The sequence below is a fragment of the Mytilus galloprovincialis genome, chromosome 6, assembly GCF_965363235.1.
Source record: "Mytilus galloprovincialis chromosome 6, xbMytGall1.hap1.1, whole genome shotgun sequence".
Classification (NCBI taxonomy): Eukaryota; Metazoa; Mollusca; class Bivalvia; order Mytilida; family Mytilidae; genus Mytilus; species Mytilus galloprovincialis.
The window spans coordinates 20,267,005-20,288,757 of NC_134843.1; the positions used below are offsets into that span (position 1 = coordinate 20,267,005).

Here is a 21,753-nt window from a genome sequence, read left to right on the forward strand (position 1 = left end):
GTCATTTCAACATCGTGTTTATGTTGTATATCGACTCTCTATCTTTCTCTGTTTACATCGTTAACATCATGTACATCGTGATGTTGACAATATCGTGTTTACATCGTTTACATCGTCAACATCGTATAAATTTTGTGAACCTAATTTTTACCTTTGTGTGTACATCGTTCACATCGTATACATCGTGATGTAATGTTGACAATATCGTGTCAATAAGCATCGTGTTTATGTTTTATTCAGAGTCTATACCTTTTTGTTTACATTGTTCAAATTGTATACATCGTGATGTTTACAGTATTGTGTTTACATCGTCAACATCGTATGAAAGAAGAGTACCAAGTTTATACCTTTTTGTTTACATTGTTCACATTGTATACATCGTGATGATAACAATATCGTGTCAACATCGTGTTTATGTTTTATTCAAAGTCTATACCTTTCTGTTTACATCGTTCACATTGTATACATCGCAATGTTTACAAGATCGTGTCAACATCATGTTTATGTTGTATGTCGACTCTCTACCTTTCTGTTAACATCGTTAACATCGTATACATCGTGATGTTTACAGTATTGTGCTTACATCGTTTACATCGTCAACATCGTAAGTTTTTTTTTTAATTAATACTGTTCAATAAAGTCTGTAGATTACATTTATACAGTTTGCATTTTTTTAACAACAGAAAAGTCATGAAAAAAATTGTGATGTTATAACTCTAACTTGACACAAATAGTGTTTTAAACATTGTTAATATGACAGTGTAACCAATGCAAACACGATATCTTTTCAACAATGTATACATCACGATGTTAACGATGTCAACGATGTAAACAATATATAGGAGTTCAAACAATGTAAACGATGTTGACACGACATTGTTTTATCATTGTAAACATCGCGATGTGAACACTGTAAACACGATATCTTTCTACATTGTATACATCGCAATGTTAACAATGTCAACGATGTAAACAATATATTAGAGCCCAAACAATGTAAACGATGTTGTCACAACATCGTGTTAACATTGTAAACATCGCAATGTGAACGATGTTAACACGATATCTTTTTAACATTGTACACACCGCGATGTTAACGATGACAACGATGTAAACAATTTTGGGTTCTCAGTGCTCAATTTTGTACTTGTTTGGCTTTATAACTGTAATGATCTGAGCGTCACTGATGAGTCTTGTGTAGACGAAACGCGCGACTGGCGTATTCATGAAATTATAATCCTGGTACTTTGATAACTATTAGTTAGCCCTGCCTCTTGAATGCCAAAATTTACATAAAAAATATTCTAAAAGCTTAAAAGGGAAAGTAGTTTGATTTACAAAGTACTTACTTAGTTACTTACTGCCCTTGTACGCCATTACAAAGAAGGACTTTTCATCTCATTGGAAAACACAAACGCAAAAAAAATAAGTGAATATTCTTAACCAGGAATTGTCTCTTATTTATAATCCCTAAACGATTGACAGAAAGGTTAACCAACACTGTTTGGAATGTTTTAAGCCAAGTCTTTCCTCTTCTGATTTTGCCCGTTTCATCTATATCAGACTGGTTTTTTTTTTTGGCAATATTGTGGTGTGCACAGAAACCTTTAAAAACAATTCTACAGTAAACTATGTGGCATTAAGAATACAAGAAACATTGCTGATATTAATCTGCCTGCCATACCATCCAACGACTTGGTTAAAAAAAAACTGACGTTGTAGCCGTTATGCTGTGTAGCAAATGACGTCGCCTAATTTGATTGTAATGACTTGTGTTAAACTACAACTCGACTGGGTCTATAGGTTGTCACTTACGAGCGAGTTATAATAAAATTGAGAATGGAAAATGGGGAATGTGTCAAAGAGACAACAACCCGACCATAGAAAAAGATAACAGCGGAAGGTCACCAACAGGTCTTCAATGTAGCTAGAAATTCCCGCACCCGGAGGCGTCCTTCAGCTGGCCCCTAAACAAATATATACTAGTTCAGTGATAATGAACGCCATACTAATTGCTAATACTAATCCATATTGTACACAAGAAACTAAAATTAAATTAATATGCATATATACCTGCTCTGAAGTTTCAGAGACCGAAAAGTTGGCGCAAAATTGTTCTTAATAAAAACGGGCACTAAATTTTGTCTGTAAATTTCTAATTACTTAATTTTAATTTCCATTTATCCGTCGTGACAAAAAGAAAAATCAACAACTTTTTTGTGATAAGAACTAAACAATGGATTCAAAGGAAAAGTCTGAAAAAACCTTGCATGCGGTTCTAGTTTTGCGTCAAGAAATTTATGCAACGTAAAATTCTGCCATGTTTAATTGTCTTAGAAAATTTAGGTATTGATTTTTCTTTACAAAATGGAGTACGGGGGCATGAAAGGCAATGAAATATATATAAGTCACGATTTGATAAAAAAATAAATAAAACAAAATATGTGTTGCGTTTTTAAAGTCTGTCAGTATATATTACAAACATGTGATCTTATTAACAATTATTTCAATATACTTTTAAGTCTTTTTGGTGCAATTGATTACAAAATTAGCTCTGTTCGAATGAGTTAACGTCATATTTATCTAATAAGTGACAAATGAATGTTGTTATATGTGCAGTTTATTCTGCGTAAACTTAAATGATCAGGAAGTTTACATTTGATAATAAGGACTTTATCAGGATAAAATATTAAACATCACATGATTTTGAGATAAATCTATATTTGTCCAGTAAGTTATCACCTGACGTGTAGGTATAATGGCTGCACGTGTCTTAAGCGTAGCATTGAAGAGGATTCTTTAAAATGTTCCATTTGTTTCAATATATTCACCGCCTGAGTCCTAGGCAGTCATCATGTAGACATTCGTATTGTATCCAGTGTTTAGTGTTCACCTGACATGTAGGTACAATGGCTGCACGTCTTAAGCATAACATTGAAGAGGATTATTTAACGTGTTCTATTTGCTTCAATATATTCACCGACCCCAGGCAGCTATCGTGTGGACATTCTTACTGTATCCAGTGTCTAGTGGAATATTTAAAATCAACGACCTCTTCACAATCCTGTCCAACATGTCGACAGGCAATGAACTGTCCGAAATCTACAGAGATTCAAACTTGGATTCAAACTTTACCACAGGATCTTCTTCTCATAGGGATAATCAATGCTGTGAGAAAACATGATCCTGATCAAGATCATGATTACGATGAAACAATCAATGGTGGTAAAACATTACAAGAAAAAACAGTTTGTGATAAGCACATAAAGTGTTTTGAATACTTTTGTTCCGATCACCAAGACATCCTTTGTAGTGAATGTGTTGCTGAACTTCATAAAAAGTGTGTGTCATCCCCGATATCTGAGTTACAACTGAAAGCTTTATCCGAACTAAATGAAATTGATTCAAATGTTGTAAGAAATTTAAAAGATATGTCGGAAATTGAACAGAAAGGGATTTTGAATTTAGTTTCGTATCAGAATAAAAAAGAGGAAACATTGTTTATTCTTTCCTCACTTCGTAAACAATTCGAGAAGTTTTCTTCGTTGATTTTGACTGATATTAAAGCAAAGGAAACCAGTCTTAATTGGCCTGAAGTAAACATGAAATCAGTGTTGAAAGCTATCAGAATACATCGTTCACATTTAGAACAGTTTAGAGATGATATAGTTACTACCACTCGAGAAATAAACATTGCTAAAAAGCAGAAAGATGTTTTGGAGATACATAAAGCCGCTGATACGTTACTAAACAAAGCTGAAATAAACTACTCTTGTTTTAGAGATTACAAAATATCATTTGAATCGAATGATTTACTGATATCGTCGATATCAAAAGTAAAAGAAGTTGCAAACATAGAAATATCTTCAGATGTGGATATTGATTACCATGCAGACGAGACACTTTCTGTTATAGAACCTGAAACTGATTTTATGATGTACAGAAAACGTGAATTCTCAGTAAATCAAGAAACACATCTTTATAGATCGCTTTCAGGCATATGCCTTTTGGACAATTCTCTAATCATAATTGACCAATACAATAATAACGCCATGAAAATGACTCTAGATGGCGAATGCGTTGGAAATTGTTCGCTAACAGAACCCTACCAAGTCTGCAAGTCAGGAAATACTGGGATCGCTATTACATGTTGGGACAAAAATGTAATATTCATTTTAGATACAGAACCAATTCTTTCAATTAAAAAAGTAGTAAAAACGAACAAACATTATCTAGGAATCTCCGGTGCTGGAAAAGATCGTTATCTAGTGACATCGCCTGATTCATCGATTGACGTCATTTCCACTTCCGGAGAAATTTTGTTTTCAATCGACTCGCGAAAACAAAGTAATATTTTTTCTTCGTTGTTTAGAAAAAGTGCATCAGTGCCAGTCAAAGCAATGTTAAAAGATGAAACTGTGATAATGTGTGATTCAATTCAGAAAACACTTGTATGCATGGACTTTGCTGGACGTATTTTGTGGCACAGAAAAATACCGGGAATTTCGAATTTTACATGTGGTCCGGAAGAAATATATTGTACACTTTCATGTTCCAATAGAGTATTAAGGCTAACATTTGATGGGAACATTGCAGACAATACGTTCCTGAACATACGCCATCCATGGGCTATTGATACTCAGGGTCAAACTATCGTAATCACGGAAGATTCACCGTCCGAGAAATATCACATTATCAAACTGGAATGAGTTTACTTGAACCATGGAAGTAATATTGAATATATTACTTCCATGCTTGAACTAATTATACGGGGTAACTATAGTACTATGTACAAACGTTTACATAGTTCGAATATAAAAATAATTCACGAGATTAACCGACAAACATATATACTATTTTTAAATGATTAAAGTGCCTTTTACCTTCTAATATTCATAGTTTCTACTTTTCTGACTCGTTGTCTCGTGACTCGGAGTCCGAATAAAGGTGTCCGATAAGGGTAGCATTTCTTCCTGTGGGCTGTTGCTGTGTGAACTAGCACGTTAAAAATCCAGTCCAGGGTGTCGGTCTAGTACAAAGCAGAGTTAGTATTCATATTATACAACATTATGTATATTGTTCCTCTTGAGTTTTCTGTTCTTTAACAGGGATTGCCGTAAAATAATATTACTTTGAAATATCAACAATAAATGTTCGGACATTGGTTAAAAAATAGTTTTTTTTTAAACGCGTTGGTAGATATTTAGACGACTGTTTATTATCTAACTGACAAAGGATTACCAAATTTCCGTTAAGCACCACATAGACCGAGTTTAAATTTAATCTTCATCTTGACCATAGAAAAGGGTGCCTGTTGTTCTGATTTTGGCATACTAATATATGGGGTTTATTAAAATTTCGGAATGTTTGGTCCTTAATGCTTTTCAATTTTGTACTTTATTTGGCCTTTACCATTCTTGATTTGAGATTCACTGAGGGTCTTTTTAAGACCAATTGCTCGTCTGGCATAAACAGAATCTTTGATGAGGTGTTTCTTGCCTCTCTATGTCATGGAAAGCAGCGAATCAAAACACTATATCATACAATAAAAAAAAACTAAAATGATACAATGAATGACATTTTTTTATTTTATTGTAAAGAAAAAGATGGAGAATCCCAATTCCTTGCTTACTAGAATTGCTTATTTGTTTTAAATGTACGTTACAAATGTCTAGAATTAACTCAAAAAAGGGGTATAGCATATACGTCAATTATACATCAACCCAACGACACACGGAAAAATTAAATCTGGAGGACAATTAGTCAATCAAATTTACAAGAACCATCAAAATTCTGCCATCAACACCATGTTCACTTAAATACAGATAACCCTTATGATGTCATATATATACTGAAGATGCAGGACTTGACTGGCGGCGTTGAATTAGTTTTGTGGGTACTCATTGAACCCTCCGTTTTTAAATTAGTCAGTTAGAGAAATACCAAAATGTATGGACGAATGAATAGTTATGAGGGGAAAACATGTATCTCTTTAACACCACTATTTCAAACAACTTAATACACATACTAGCAAAACAACAAGATGTGAGGAGAAAAATGGACTTGTTTTTCTTTCAGAATACCATTGAAATGCTGAACCTATTTTCGTATTGCATTATGAGTCCAAGTAGTTTCCACTCTACTGTTGAATCAATTCTTTTTATTGCATTTTATTGTAACTAAAGGTTGGTTTTATTTACACAGAAGGGTGATTGGAGTGCTTTGTTCTAACTTCAGGAATTTTTCGTGATTACTGATTTTTTATGCCCTATTTATGAGCATTATGTTTCTGGTTTGTGCGTCCGTTCGTTTGTCCATCCGTTCGTTCGCCTGTCCCGCTTCAGGTTAAAGTTTTTGGTCAAGGTAGTTTTTGATGAAGCTGAATTCCAATCAACTTGAAACTTTGTACACATGTTCCTTATGATATGATCTTTCTAATGTTAAAGCCAAATTAGACTTTTGACCCCAATTGCTCGGTCCACTGAACATAGAAAATGAAAGTGCGAGTTTCAGTTTGAAGTTTTTGGTCAAGGTAGATATTGATGAATTTGAAGTCTTATCAGCTTGAAACTTAGTTCACATGTTCCCTATGGTATGATCTTTCTAATTAAGATGCCAAATTAGATTTTTTACCCAATTTCACGGTCCATTAAACATCGAAAATGATAGCGCGAGTTGGGCATCCGTGTACTTTGGACACATTCTTGTACTTCAATGTTTTGATAAGAAATTTAAAAAGGCACATTAACAGAGAGCTGAAGAACAAATTTTACAAAAAAACAAAGGTAAAGGCTCAACGCATGTGTAATATAAATACCAGGACCGCATACATTTTTTGTCTTTTTGTCTGATGTATTAAAAACTTAAAGACCACATTTATCGTATCATATTTTTCTGATGTTTTTAAAAATACTTGTTTTACTACTGGTCGTGTTGGTACTTTTTTGATTCTATCAAATAATACTTGTTTTAGTACTGGCCGTGTTGGTACTAAGTTGATTCTATCAAATAATACTTGTTTTACTACTGGTCGTGTTGGTACTAATTTGATTCTATCAAATAATACTTGTTTTACTACTTGTCGTGTTGGCACTATTTTGATTCTATCAAATAATACTTGTTTTACTACTTGTCGTGTTGGTACTATTTTGATTCTAATAATACTTGTTTTACTACTTGTCGTGTTGGCACTATTTTGATTCTATCAAATAATACTTGTTTTACTACTTGTCGTGTTGGTACTATTTTGATTCTTTCAAATAATAATTGTTTTACTACTGGTCGTGTTTGTACTATTTTTATTCTTTCAAATAATACTTGTTTTACGACTTGTCGTGTTGGTACTATTTTGATTCTTTCAAATAATAATTGTTTTACTACTGGTCGTGTTTGTACTATTTTTATTCTTTCAAATAATACTTGTTTTACTGCTGACTGTGTTAGTACTATTTTGATTCTATCATATAAAAAATGTAAACATATAGGCTTTTCTAAATATAGAATTCCTAACCTATAAAATGTATTCTGCTATCATATTCTTTTTATAGACGTCTTTCAAATTCCTTTGTTGGCCTTCATTTAAATTTCGTTCCATTTACTGACTGTATATAATGATCCTTCCTTATATGGACTGCAAAATTTTTTTTTAATGGTTGATCTATGATTATTAGTATGAGTCTCAGGACCTGCAAGTGAGATATATTATTATTTCTTTAGGTTACTTACCTGTCTAGTTGTGTATAGAGTATTTTGTTTATGTAAGAGGGGTCTAGCAGAGTTTAATCTTTACTTAAAAGTCTATTTGACTTTTGTCGTTTAGTATAATGGATTGATTTGTGCATACAGTTGTTTTTTTAGGGGGGTCTACCAAAGAGTACTTTTTACTTTAAAATCTCAAGCGACTTTTTTTTTTTTCTTTTATTGTATAAAACTATCATTTAAGAAGAATTCATGCAAGCCATAAATTTGTACAAATTTTCACATGGCTATTTTATGCGATTTTTTTCCAGAAAGATATGTTGACGTCATAATAAAACATAGAGAAGATGCTAATATGGTGCGTCTTACAAATGAAAAACTGACAATGTGAAAACTGAACAAAGTCACGCTTATCCTAGAATTAAGTTGTCAATCTGTGCAAATTTCAAGAAAAAAACTTCTCTTCAAGAGACCAAATGAGACAGAAATTAACAACTATATTTCAACGTACGGTCTTCAACAATGAAAAAAGCCCATACCGCATAGTCAGCTATAAAAGGCCCCGAAATGACAAATGAAAACAGTTAAAACAAACAAAAAATGACGGCCTAATTTGTGAACAAAATAATGAACGAAAAATAAGTATGTAACACAGCAACAAACGACAACCTCTTAATTACAGACTCCTGACTATGGACAGGCACATTAATACAGCATGTGGCGCGGTTAACCATGTTAGCGGAATCCACCCTCCCCGAAACTGAGACAGTGGTGTAACAGTACAGCATAAGAACAAACTATAAAAATCAGTTGAAAAAGGCTTCACTCATCAGACGGATACAAATAGGAATACATATAACAAACACTACAGAGTACTTGTACACCACAACAACAAAAAGACACTAAGTACAAATATGAGAGCTAGTTCAAAGCCAATATCAAATAATGAATAATCATTATTAATACATACATCTACGACTAAATTATCAATCAGTACACATTCAGCATCCAATGTAATTAGTGTAAAGACGTCATAAACAGTCAAAGAAAAACATGACATTGTGTTATGCCAAGATACACGAGTCGACAGATTATAGATCCATGAAAGTTCAAATGTATATAACAATAATATTCAGATTGTAGTTGATTTACTGATAACAAAATCAATATTAATACCAATAAGAACAATATTCAAAGATCTAATGACAGTGTTGAACTTTTTAGAATAAGTTTAGTTAAAGGATCGATAAGTTTACCAGGATTTGGTTGTGTTTACAGTTATCTTTTTATCACACAAAATTGAATTCTCCATGAATAATCTATACAAATGCCGACAATTTTGCACAACCGGTAGCGTGAAAAGGTCCGATGATCTATACTTTTTTTATTATATTTTTGAAAAAAGTATGATAAAATGACAATTTGACAAATTAAATTAAAAGATTTTAATTAGGCGTTGGGAACCTCGATCGACCTACAGTTTAAATGTTTATAAATACGATGTGATAAGGTAACATACAACTGTTCATCTTATCTAACCGATCAATTGGAGGATAGTTACTTGAAGACAGGAAAAAAAATACCCTCCCCCTTTTTTTCCCAAAAATCCGTTATTTTTTCGTTTTCTATTAATTTCACTTATTTTCCCGTTTTTCTGTGTTATAAGAATATATAAATATACTACAAATAACTTTTATTTGCTATTTACTATCAGCAGCGGTCACTGGCCCATATATTATTCGATAATATCAAATGATGTCTAAGTAAGGCATTTTAAATTATCAAGTGTCAATGGGCGACCTGAGCGCGCCAAGAAATGGTCTCGTCCACACTGTGAAATACTATATTATAAAATGACGTCTAAATAAGGCATTTTAAATTATCTAAGGTTCAATTTTCAGAACTGTCTGTTTTATAAATAAATAAGATACAGTAAAGAAGTTTTTATATTATTTTTGCACAGCTTTAGAGAATAACACGCCCGAGGTAAGTGTATTTTTTTTCTCCAAGAATAATAAATAACTGTGTATGTATATCATGCAAATATTTTAGATCTCAACACAGCAGAGAGGTAAAAGATTTGATTTGTTTTTGATTTTTTTTTTTGTGTTTAAACGCCACTCTTAAGCACTGTATTTATGCTATTTCGTGGCGGCAAGTTTTTCGTGGAGGAAGCCGGAGTGCGCGGAGAAAACCACCGACCTTCGAAGAAAAACTGACATTCCTAGTCAATTAAGATTGGAGTTGAGTACACCTGCACCAGCGAGGTTCAAACTCACAACCTCAGTGTTGACTGGCTAGTGATTACAGTAGTAACTACTTAGACCAGTCGGCCTCCGAAAGGTAAAAGATCTTAAAACATTCAGGTATTAAGGAGCACATAGTGATATTGTAATTTGGATAAGATTGATCAAACACAAACTCAACAAAACGATTCAAAAATTCAACTTTACAAATATAAACAGACCTGTGCCATAGGTATTTCAGGACAGAACAATTTTGTTTGGCCCTCCCCCTTTTTTCAAAAATTCTTTATTTTTTGTTTCTATTAATTTCAATTATTTTCGCGTTTTTCTGTAAAATAAGACATACATATACTACATAACTTGTATTGGCTATTTACTGTCAATGCCACGTTTACTATCCACAGCGGTCACTGATATGATAAAGAAATGTTTAATTTAAGTGCAGGTGCTTTACACTTCCTGGGTCTCATTGAAGACATCACTTGATTACCAAAAAAAGGCATTTTAATTATGTAGAATTTATTTTCTGGGACTATCTGTATTATAACAAAAATCGATTTTACCGGTAGATTCTTATAGCTGTCTTCTGTTATGTTTACAAAGTTAAGTGTGTGTTTTCCCCCCATGGTATAATATACGGAAGCCTTTTAGGGCCATGCTTATTTACTTTTTACAATTTAATATAAATAATTTGATATAGCAGATTATTAATTTGATATAACAAATTATTTATTTGATATAAGTGCCTTTCTAATTTACTTTTTCCTATTTGATTTAACAGATTAATAATTTGATATTACAAATTAATAATTTGATATAACAAATTAATAATTTGATATAACAAATTAATAATTTGATATAACAAATTAATAATTTGATATAACAAATTAATAATTTGATATAACAAATTAATAATTTGATATAACAAATTAATAATATGATATAACAGATTATCAATTTGATATAATAAATTGTAAATTTTTAGAATTTTGCCAATAGACTAAAATACAATGATAAATGAATATTTTTCAGTAGCAAACATGATAACCAATGATAGACCTTAAAAATGTCAGCTGATTCGGAATAAATTGACTTCTTTAAGAATTAATATGAGTAGATTAAAATATTTGACGCATTGTTACATTTCCCCGGTCTTTTCTTAAAAATGATAACTCTATAAAATGTCAGCATGATTAATTTCTTAAAGTGCCTGCTTAATAGAAGTTCCTCTCCTGAAATGACTGATTCTAGAGATTTTTCTAACAAAAACTTACAGCAATACAATACTCACAAAAATGGCGTCATTATAATCCTTATAAGAGATATAGTTCTTGCATTACAATCCTTTCTGTCCGTTTTCTTGAAAACTGTAATACATAGACAAATCTACAAAACATATTAGACATTAAATAATGATGGAAAATTCTGCGTTGCCAAATGGAAGTAAGATAAGGTTAACATAGCTAAATATACGAATGAATAAATAAAATCATTTTGCATTTATAAAGTTTTGAGACAAAATAGGTGACGTAAGATTAAGGTGGCTCGTGGGTATAAATCTTTTGTTTTTAACATAGGATTTCGCTATATGTTTTTTATAAATGAAATTTGTCATATACTGAATAGAAAAATGAAATAAGATAATGGGGTCATCGTTCATTTAAGCTCACAATCTGCCTACCAAAGTAGAACCCATTTTAGTGCCTGATTTTTAACCCGTTTTAGCGAAAATTAAAATTGTCAATGCCCATTTTAGCGAAATATTTTCAACGCATTATAATAAATGATATATAATAAATAAGAAACTTTAAAAGATTCAGGACAGCACAATATAAAACATATCATATCCTAGATAAAATACAGCACTAAAAGACTAAAAGATTAAATCAAATGTTAAAAGTCCGTTAATTCTGGTCTGGAATGGAATGTATATCCTAGATAAAATACATCTCTTAAAGTCTAAAAGGTTGATTCGAATGTTAAAAGTTCGTTCTAGTCTGGAATGCATATATTCAAGAGAGGCAACAAATGGAAGTTTTTAACGACCTTGACTGGCTATAGAGCCCTTGCACTGTCGGTTAAGAGAGGCTCTGGCTATACTCTCTATACAATACTGTTCAAAGAATTGCTTAGGAACCGTTCTTTCTCTTCATCTTGTCTAGATTGTGGTGCACATTCGTCTATACCTCATATTTTTTTTTTCGAATATTTTGTTTGCAATTTGATAATAGTATCAATAAAAACGTAAATAGCTGGGTGACAACTATAAAATTGCTCATTATAATGGGCATGAAACGACTCTTGGCCATTATTTGTTCATGGTAATAGTAAGGTGAGTATTGTTTCCATATCTCCGAAAGAAGTCATCACACCAATAAAATCTAAAAATCCCAAATGTGAAAGGTGTCTGTCCCCTTGCACGCTTATTTAGTAAAGTTATTAACGTTTTTCGAGGGAAAGTGGAGACAATTCGATATAGCAGCGATTCCTCTCCATTTTTATGCATAACCCATTGTGAAAAACGTAAAATTGTCTTCCGGTTGGAAATACAATATTAATCGCATCAGACACCGGACATTTTAATATGTGTTGTATTCATTTTTTAAACGAAGACTTAAAAACAATTTATATATAGTATTATTGCCATTAAAATGTATCTACCAGAGATCAAAGAGCATAGATGTAAGCAACCAGAGATCACCGTACAATCTTCAAAGTTGAGCAAAACCCAAAGTTAATACGTAATTATAAAAGGCTCCGTCTTGATAAAAATGAAACAATTCAAACGAGAAAACCAAAGACGTATGCTTAAATAATATACGAATAACACATATGAAAGACATGAAGTAACCGAAGACGAACCACTGGATTACAGTCTCCCGACTTTGGACAGGCACATACAGATTGTGTGTTAAGTTAAACAGTTAAAAAATACCAAAACGTTATATGCCTAATTTGAACAAATAAAAAAAAACAAAACAACGGTGACCTATAGTTTTTAGTTTCTGTATCATTTGGTTTCTTGTAAAGAAGAGTTGTCTCATTGGCAATCATACCATATCATTTTTTTTATGCATAAATTTTTGTTTCATCTTTCTTTTAGATAGATCATAGTGATACCACAATGAAATCATCGTTCAAATGTTTCAGTTTTACTTTTCTGGTTGTTCTAATTTGTGCTGACGACACAACAGTTATAAATTCACCGTCTGGACTAATCAAAGGACTGAAACTGAATTATTCCAAAACCTTAGAACCTTTATATGAATTCAGGGGAATACCCTTCGCCAAACCACCAATTGGTACATTGAGGTTCAAAAAAACAGAACCACTTAATAAACGGACAGAAGTTCATGATGGAACGAAATTCGGAGCAATCTGTATGCAGCCGGGTATCAATTTCATACCTGAACCAAGTAGACCAGCCATGTCGGAAGATTGTTTGGTATTGAATATCTACGTTCCAAGAAATTTAAACGAATCTTTATCAGTAATGGTATGGATACACGGTGGCGGCTTTTTGACAGGTTATGGGCACCAATACGATGGTGGAAAACTTGCTATGGAAGGAAATTTTATTATTGTAACAATAAACTATAGACTTGGTGGATTTGGAACTTTTGCTGTAGGTCATCCTGCAGCAAGAGGTAACTATGGTTTATGGGATCAAAAGATGGCACTACAATGGGTACATGATAATATTGCATCATTCGGAGGTAATCCTGAATCTGTTACAGTATTTGGCCAATCCGCGGGGGCATGTTGTGCATCACTCCAGTCACTTATACCTTCAAATAAAGGACTTTTTCAGCGAGTTATTGCACAGAGTAGTACTGTTAATAGATTTAATATGCTAAAAGATAGTACTGTTGAAAAGTTTGCAGCAGAAGTAGCTAAAAAATCGTCCTGTCCATTCGGTGACAAGAAAATATTTGCTGACTGCTTAAGACAGAAAACTGCTGATGAAATCCTTGAATGGACCAACCCTTCTGCCTCTATGTCAGCGGACAAGATGATGTTTGAAGGCATTGTAATGCCGGTTGTAGATCGTGAATTGTTTCTTGAACATCCAATTAAAAGTCTTGAAGACAACTCGTCAGATGTGTCTCAGTTTTTCCGTTCTATAGATTTCATTGCGGGGGCTGTCACTAACGAAGGATCCTTACTATATATGATAATTTCACCAAGCTTTCAAGAATACTATAAATTTAATTTATCTATAGGTATTCCTTCGAAAGCCGTTTGTGGCGGAATATTGTCACCCTTCTTGGAAACGTGGTATGCTAACAACCCAAACGTCACGGACACACTGTGTAATTATTATTCCGCAGAGTCTGTCGTAAATCAATCTTTAAAAGCAACCGATGCCTGGGCTGACATTTTATTTAACTTTGGTATCAACAAAATGTTAGAATATCACTCTGGTGGTAATACATATCAATATGTGGTATCCAAATTAAGTCCAAAACCTTTCGGCCCGCCTCCTCCGTCGTGGTTTAAAGGTGTCGGCCATGGTGATGAATTGCTTTACTTTTTCAATATCACAAAGTTCCTGTCACTGAATGAAGAAGTGATACTGAATGATAAAGATGAGGATTTTGGGAAGAAAATGATAAGTTATTGGACATCTTTTGCTAAAACAGGGTAAGAGTAATATATGATACTGTGGATTCATTGTTATTCGTTAGAAACCAATTTTAGTGATTTCGTGGGTACAGGTGAACCACGAATTTAAATGTTCGATGAATTACAAATTTCTATCAGGTTGTATTTAGACTTTTGCAAAACCACGTAATTACAAAGGCAGGTTTTAGGCAATTCACGAAAACTAGTACCCACGAAAATAAATGAATCGACAGTAGTAAAGTTTTATTTTGCAAAATCAAAGTCGTGTAAGTCTACTTACAATGAGTACTTCTGAAAATGAATCCTTAGTTTTCACATGCAACACCTTTGAACCTACTTTTTTTGTAAATACAGAACAGGGACTGGCTCATTTTGACGGAATACTTTATTTTAATCTTCATAAGAGTATATATCAACGTACCCATCTTTGATAGACACACTTAGTAAGTATATCTAGAAATCGAGAAATATAATAGAGCATATGTCTCTGCTAGTAAAGTTGGAGTAGCACTTTTTTCTCGAAACATAGTCCTTAAATTTTGTACATGTGCCTTTTATAAAATCTTTGTCAATGTGAACTATTATATATATATAAAAATTATGTTTCGATTGGGAAAATATTCGCAGTACGAATATAGTGCCTAATATTAACAATGTATAACTTACAAATTTTTTTCTACACTTTCCCAATTTATTTCTTGACATTTCATGCATGAAATATTAAATAAGAGAATGAAATTATATGTTAAGAAAATGTGGGTGCTGAATCTTTATGTTTAGTAGTGATTAGGTATAGTCAAACAAAGGTAAAAAATTAGTATGTCTGAAACTGTCAAACTGAATTTCAGACCCGTCAATATTTTGAGTTAGAGCTGCATGGTAGATTTTTCTATAATTTTGATATTATTTATCCCGATAGTAGTACACAACACTGTGAACATGTTTTTGAGATAAAGCGGGTGCGATTTATTCAAATATAACGAAGAATATGTTCAAATAGTTGAAATCGCAATTCCGTTCTCTCTTTTTGGGATTTAACATCACTAAAGTTGTACTCATATGAGGAACATTACGATTGATTCGTATAAAACTGGATCTATTCATCTTTCCAAAGCCCTCATTAAGCGGTATCTGATGACTTTTTTTTATTTCAATCTTCGGTTTTCTATTTTTTTTTTTTTTTTTTTTTGGCATGGTGCCGTCAGTTTGTCTTGGAGACGGTGAGTGATCAGTAGACTTTTACTCTAAGAGTTACTTGAAGTGTCTTGCGGGACGATGGGTCGTTAATATAATTTTACTTTTAGATTCTTGCTAGACTGTATTTGGTCATTAAAATTTTAATTCTTAGAATCTGTGATCTTTATAATTTCACTTTAAGAGTCTTACAAGACGGTGGTTAGTCAACCAGGCTGAAGCTAGCGAACAATAAGCCAACAAACAATGAGGCGATATATCCAAAAACCGAAAAAATTAATAAGACAGCAACGGCCGTTAAATGAAAATATTTAAAAAGGCAGAAATTCCGTCCAAATGGTCATTAGATTTCTAGACGGTTGGTGGTCAGTAGAATTTAGGTACAATTGATGCATTACATAATTTATGAAATGGTATCAGCTGTGTTATTTTCAAGGTAATTACCCTGCTAGTATGAAGGTACAAATATTTTTTTATTTTTTATAGTCAAGAACACATTATGAAATTTCTTATTAACTTCATACCATAGAGTAAAAACAAGAGGATCTTAAACAAGTGTTAGATATGAAGATAATTAAAGCACAATTAAAGTTTATTTTTCTAAAGAAACAGCATCTATAGTTACTGATTTAAGACATTAATTTAAACTTTTTACCCGTATCCTTAAATTCCTGTAACTCGCATTATAATACGTAATTTTAGCGTGCCAGATGCTGGTAATGGATCGATACCATGGAAACGTTTCAATATAAATGACAAAATTTATCTGGATTTTGACGTTGAGATCACACAAAAAAGTAACTACAAACCAGAAATATTGGACCTATGGTCAAACCAACTACCAGCGTCGGATCTTGGATCAGGGACTCCAGGTAACACCCAAGGTGATGAATTATGATTATTTTAGTTTCAAAAATTGTTTAGCTGTTGTACTCATTATATTTTAATACAAAGATGCCTTTTTATACTATAACATATCTTTTAAAAGACACAAAGGACAACTTGCATGGTGTATTAGATCTAGTGTTCAATTAAAGGTGTTTTCAATTAGAAGACGAAAACAATATAATTGTTTAACTTCTAAATAAAAAGTCGTAAAATCTAAATTATGCCTTGTTATCCAGAATTTTGCAAGAAGATCTGGAATGGTTCATTATGTAAAGTGCATAGGTTTCCTTTCTTCTTTTTTCTAATAAACACTTACAAGAAGAGCTAAATAGACAGTTTTCGTCCTGCACTAAAGTATGAGCCAAATAGATAGTTCTTCGTCCTGCACAAAAAGTATAAGACAAATAGACAGTTCTTCGTCCTGCACTAAAAGTATGAGCCAAATAGACAGTTTTTCGTCCAGCACTAAAAGTATGAGCCAAAAGTTTTACACTCTTGATACATGATGTATTTAATATTTGGAATTTTAAATATTAAAACACAAAATGTTCCATCTTTTTTATGAATGGTATTTTTTTTAACTTTTGATACTATGAACTGAAAATGTTACATACATATGCAGACTGGTTTTAAGATTTTTATCTAACTACTGCTTGGGACTGTCAGATTTCATTTATTCTGTTAGGGTTTTCAAATAATTAAGCCGTTTTTTAGAATTATCTAGGGAACAAACATGTTACGAATCTTATGAAACTCAACTCCACTTGGTATATAGGGAAACTGAAACCTTCTGTTACATGGTAAATGATATCTTGTTGATGTTTTTTTTATTGTTATTATTTGCAGACACTGGAGAAATAAGCAGTGCATCACTCATCTTTATCAGCTTAACAACGGTACTGATGTCTGTCACGGTCGGACTTCTTCATACATGTAAATTCTAGCTTCAAATAGCCGGTCTTCATACATGTATATTATGACCGAAAGAAGTCATCATTGACTATCATCCTCATGTACAATATTTAATCCTGCAACAAGCAAAACCCTTATATCTTCATACATATATAATCTTCAGCTGTCCGATTTACAATGCATTCAGTTCAATCTAAATGTTTCAATCATGAAACATTTTATAGAAGTTATTCATTGGAGTGATAGTTTTATTATATCATGTATGTAGTGATATTTGAAATACATATTGCTAGCTTTTTTCAAAATGAAACGCGTTTTTAGTAAACTGAAAAATAATGGTATGCAAAATTGAAAGATTCGAATAAATAAATTCTTCGTGCGATATGAACTGTGCTTTTTAATGACTAAAGTAGAAAAATATGAATATAAAAAAAAAGAAGATGTGGTATGATTGCCAATGAGACAACTATTCACAAGAGACCAAATGACACAGAAATTAACAGCTATAGGTCACCGTACAGCCTTCAACAATGAGCATAGACATGTTGCATAGTCAGCTTTAAATGGCCCAGAAATGACAAATGTAAATCAATTTAAACGAGAAAACTATATATATAACGGCCTTATTTATGTACAAAATAATGAATGAAAAACAAATATATAACACAACAAGAAACGACAATCACTGAGTTTTAGGCTCCCGACATTGGACAGGAACATACAGAATGTGACGGGGTTACACATGTTAGTGGACGCCCAACCATCCCCCTAATCATTAGACAGTGGTGCAACATAACAATACAAGATCGGTACAAAACAATATACAAACAACGCATATGATCAACAGGAACAAACGACAACCACTCATTCACAGGCTCCTGACTTGTGATAGGCACATATAGAATGTGGTGGGGTTAAACTTGTTAGTGGGTGCACAACCCTCCCCTTACCTGAACAATGATGTAACAGAACAACATAAGAACAAATTTAAAAACAGTGGAAAAGGGCTTAGCTCATCAGATTTCTACAAATATAAATACATCTAACAAAAACACACAGTTTACGTGGCCATGTACTTGTGCATTCCAACAATAAAATGACACTAAGTACAGATCTGAACTCGGAGTAACCGACAGCTAGTTCAAAGCCAATAACAACGAATAAAAAATCGTGCATCCAAGACTAAATTATCATTCAGTAAATATCCAATGGATTTAGTGCAAAAAAGGTAATAAACAGAGAAAAACATGACTTTGTGCAATGCAAAGATATGTGTATCGACAGATTGTAGCGTCAGGAATATGTATAGATGGATAACAAAAACATTAGTTTAATTTACTGATAACAAAATCAAATATTAATACAAATTAAAGTACTGAAGTACTGAACATCGGATGACCGCAAGTTCTTGTGGATGGTCAAAAGCACTTGTCACAAAAAAAAATCGCATCTCTATACTTGAAACTTAGGTTAATGTACGGAGACATATTTTTTTCTGAGACAAGTTTGTGCGTGGATGATGAATAAATGACAGGAAATTCAACCTAACCGTAATAACTATTATATTGTAGTGATACAAATCAAAACTACACTAGTTTGTTGTTATATTTTATATTTATATAACAGTTACATGTATATATAATTTTCATCTATTTGTTTATTATTTTATTCTACCATTCTAATAATAGTACAGTGCAAGTGCAAGGTGGACACTATTCTGTAAAAAGTCGATTTTTCTTAAAGATTGGATATGAGTAGGCATTCATCTTTTCCCGGAAAAACAATTACAGAGTTGCCGGGATTGTCGCAAAACGTTCTTGAGATATTCTTCCGCATACCAATGATTTTTACTTATATATATATCTAACAACAAAACATTTTCATATTATTTTAAATTTATGTTCTATCAAAAATATTTTTATCAGTATTCATCGAAGAGATGTATTTATAACAAATGATAAGGAATGTCAGTTTGCACTAGTTAATATCCGCGTATTTATTATGTTTATAGATCGGTTATAAACCCAAAACGAAAGTTACGTGTGCAAATTTAAGCCATAACATTACATCGGTATGCCCTTACGGTCATCTCGATGTAATAAAAACAATATTCAAAGTTCTAATTACAGTGTTGAATTGGTAACCTTTTATGATAAGTTTATTGAGTAAAGGATAAATAAGTTTACCATGATCGTTTCTAAATTTCCAGGCACGGTAAACAACATCTCCCTAAAAATGAGGATGTGCTATACTGTGTGAAATATGTGTCCTACACTTTTTCAATTATCATCAGCGATAAGTCAAATACATTTTGTGCATACACAATTTGTAAGGTGTATTTGTCTTTCTGAAGGCATTTATCTGACCTGAGTTTTTAAGACTTTCATTAAAAAAAATCAATGGTCAGTAAAGAAGACATTTCAGTGAATGCACTCTTCTTTTGATTTTATCGAAATTATTGAACCAAAGCATGCATATATATATACCAAACTATGTCCTGTGTATATACATGCTTTTTTTAATTATTATTATGAATCTATCACGGATTCTCGACCAGTGATATTCTACAGTTATTGCTGATCGCAAGTTTAATAATAAACTTTCCAGTGTGTTACCAAAGTTTTCCCGGATTGTGATATACTAGTAGATAACAATCAACACAGACAAATTATTGAATTGATAGAGCCATGACACTTTTTTCTGTTTTCTTTTATTTTGCGTACCCTTGTTTTATAGTTAAACTTATCCATTCAAGTTACAAAACATGGGGAAAATGGGAGGCAATATAGTGTAACGTGAAATGTCCGATCAATGGATCCGTATCTGAATAAATCAGGATTTCAAGTGTTAAACTCAATTTTGTACCACAACCAGTTGTCCTATTCAAAACAATTAACACATCCTTAAATGGATTCACAACGCAAAATATATACACAACACCATTCACATAAATCAAAATGCAAGGTGACGTACTTCTTTCACAATGTATAAACACAATGTTTCATAACTGAATATATATATATAACGTTACGGTACCAAAATTGCACCGAGTACCCAAATTGCACCTATTTAGCAAAAATAGCAGCGGAAATCTTACAAGATCTCCTAGAGACTGAACAATTTGTATTTTTATGATTTGATACTATGCATGTCTTTCAACATAGGTAAATATATATTTATATATACAACAAGTGTGGACACAGATGAGTGTGGATAGTATGTTTGGATGTTTGACAGTGTCTAAAGACAAAAGGAGTTCTATGTTTTTCCTATATGGTGTTATTAACTGTGTTGCACGATGACAACCAATCTAAGCATTAGGAGTGTTATTTATTCAATATTTTTTTTTATGTTCAAGACGGGCATGGAGGAGACAGTAATTGTATTAGTTACCAAATGATTATGATAGAATATGTTCTACATCTTTGATTTTTGGATACATTTTGTAGCTAGCAGAGCAACACATAATAGGTTCATTTTTTCACGTGTTTTTTTTTCTAAATGGGAGATGATATCTAGATTTTAGAACATGATATAAGGAGCCTGTAATTCAGTGGTTGTCGTTTGTTTATGTGTTACATATTAGTTTTTTCTTTATTTTTTTAACATAAATAAGGCCATTTGTTTTCTCGTTTGAATTGATTTACATTGTCATTTCGGGGCCTTTTATAGCTGATTATGCGGTATTGGCTTTGCTCATTGTTTATGACCTGTACAGTGGCGGATCCAGGGGGTTGTCCCACGGCCCACCGGACCACCCCCATGACGAACCTAGAAAAAATTTAAAGTGTCTATTTTTTCAATAACAAGCTTATTAACAAATTAACACTTAAGCATAGGCGGATCCAGGGGGCCCTGGGGGGCCCGGCCCCCCCCCCTTTCGTGGGAAAAATCTGGTTGATTATATAGGGAATCATTGAAGCATGACTGGAGCGGGCCCCCCCTTAGGTCAGTCAGCGGGTACATTTTGAAAAAACAATCATTATGAATGAATTAAATTAAATGTGTTTATCTATCTCTTTGACCCCCCCCCCCCTTTTCTCCTCCCTTTTCCTTCCTAAAAACTTTAAATGTTTAAGCATGACTGACTGACCTACTATATATTTTTGGTCGTCAAGCTGCCCTAGTCCCAAACGCAAGTTGGAGCAAGATGACAATATTCAGCCTAGAAAACGTCACAATTCAAATC

General features: G+C 32.7%; 2 protein-coding genes across 4 annotated transcripts; both read left to right on the forward strand.

The window, feature by feature from the left end:
- Nucleotides 1-2,544: 2,544 nt before the first annotated feature.
- LOC143079169 (uncharacterized) lies at nucleotides 2,545-4,890 on the forward strand. Its single transcript, XM_076254396.1, has one exon. It carries the CDS (start codon nucleotides 2,910-2,912, stop codon nucleotides 4,707-4,709), a length of 1,800 nt encoding a protein of 599 aa, XP_076110511.1. The 5' UTR covers nucleotides 2,545-2,909; the 3' UTR covers nucleotides 4,710-4,890.
- Nucleotides 4,891-9,581: 4,691 nt separating this feature from the next.
- LOC143079171 (carboxylesterase 1C-like) lies at nucleotides 9,582-17,952 on the forward strand. 3 transcript variants are annotated; one of them, XM_076254399.1, is made up of 4 exons: nucleotides 9,582-9,684; nucleotides 13,048-14,588; nucleotides 16,467-16,648; nucleotides 17,499-17,952. In XM_076254399.1, exons 2-4 carry the CDS (start codon nucleotides 13,069-13,071, stop codon nucleotides 17,594-17,596), a joined length of 1,800 nt encoding a protein of 599 aa, XP_076110514.1. In that variant the 5' UTR covers nucleotides 9,582-9,684; nucleotides 13,048-13,068; the 3' UTR covers nucleotides 17,597-17,952. The 3 variants fall into 3 exon arrangements, with proteins under 3 accessions (XP_076110514.1, XP_076110516.1, XP_076110515.1); XM_076254401.1 differs by having other exon boundaries at nucleotides 16,467-16,636; XM_076254400.1 differs by lacking the exon at nucleotides 9,582-9,684 and adding an exon at nucleotides 10,044-10,064.
- Nucleotides 17,953-21,753: the final 3,801 nt, after the last annotated feature.

What these genes read in the sequence shown, in the direction of transcription:
- LOC143079169 (XM_076254396.1), top strand. Translation starts at nt 2,910, where the DNA reads ATGGCTGCACGTCTTAAGCATAACATTGAAGAGGATTATTTAACGTGT.
- LOC143079171 (XM_076254399.1), top strand. Translation starts at nt 13,069, where the DNA reads ATGAAATCATCGTTCAAATGTTTCAGTTTTACTTTTCTGGTTGTTCTA. An exon ending in ACATCTTTTGCTAAAACAGG is followed by an intron (nt 14,589 to 16,466) that starts GTAAGAGTAATA and finishes ACGTAATTTTAG; the next exon opens with CGTGCCAGATGCTGGTAATG. An exon ending in GACTCCAGGTAACACCCAAG is followed by an intron (nt 16,649 to 17,498) that starts GTGATGAATTAT and finishes TATTATTTGCAG; the next exon opens with ACACTGGAGAAATAAGCAGT.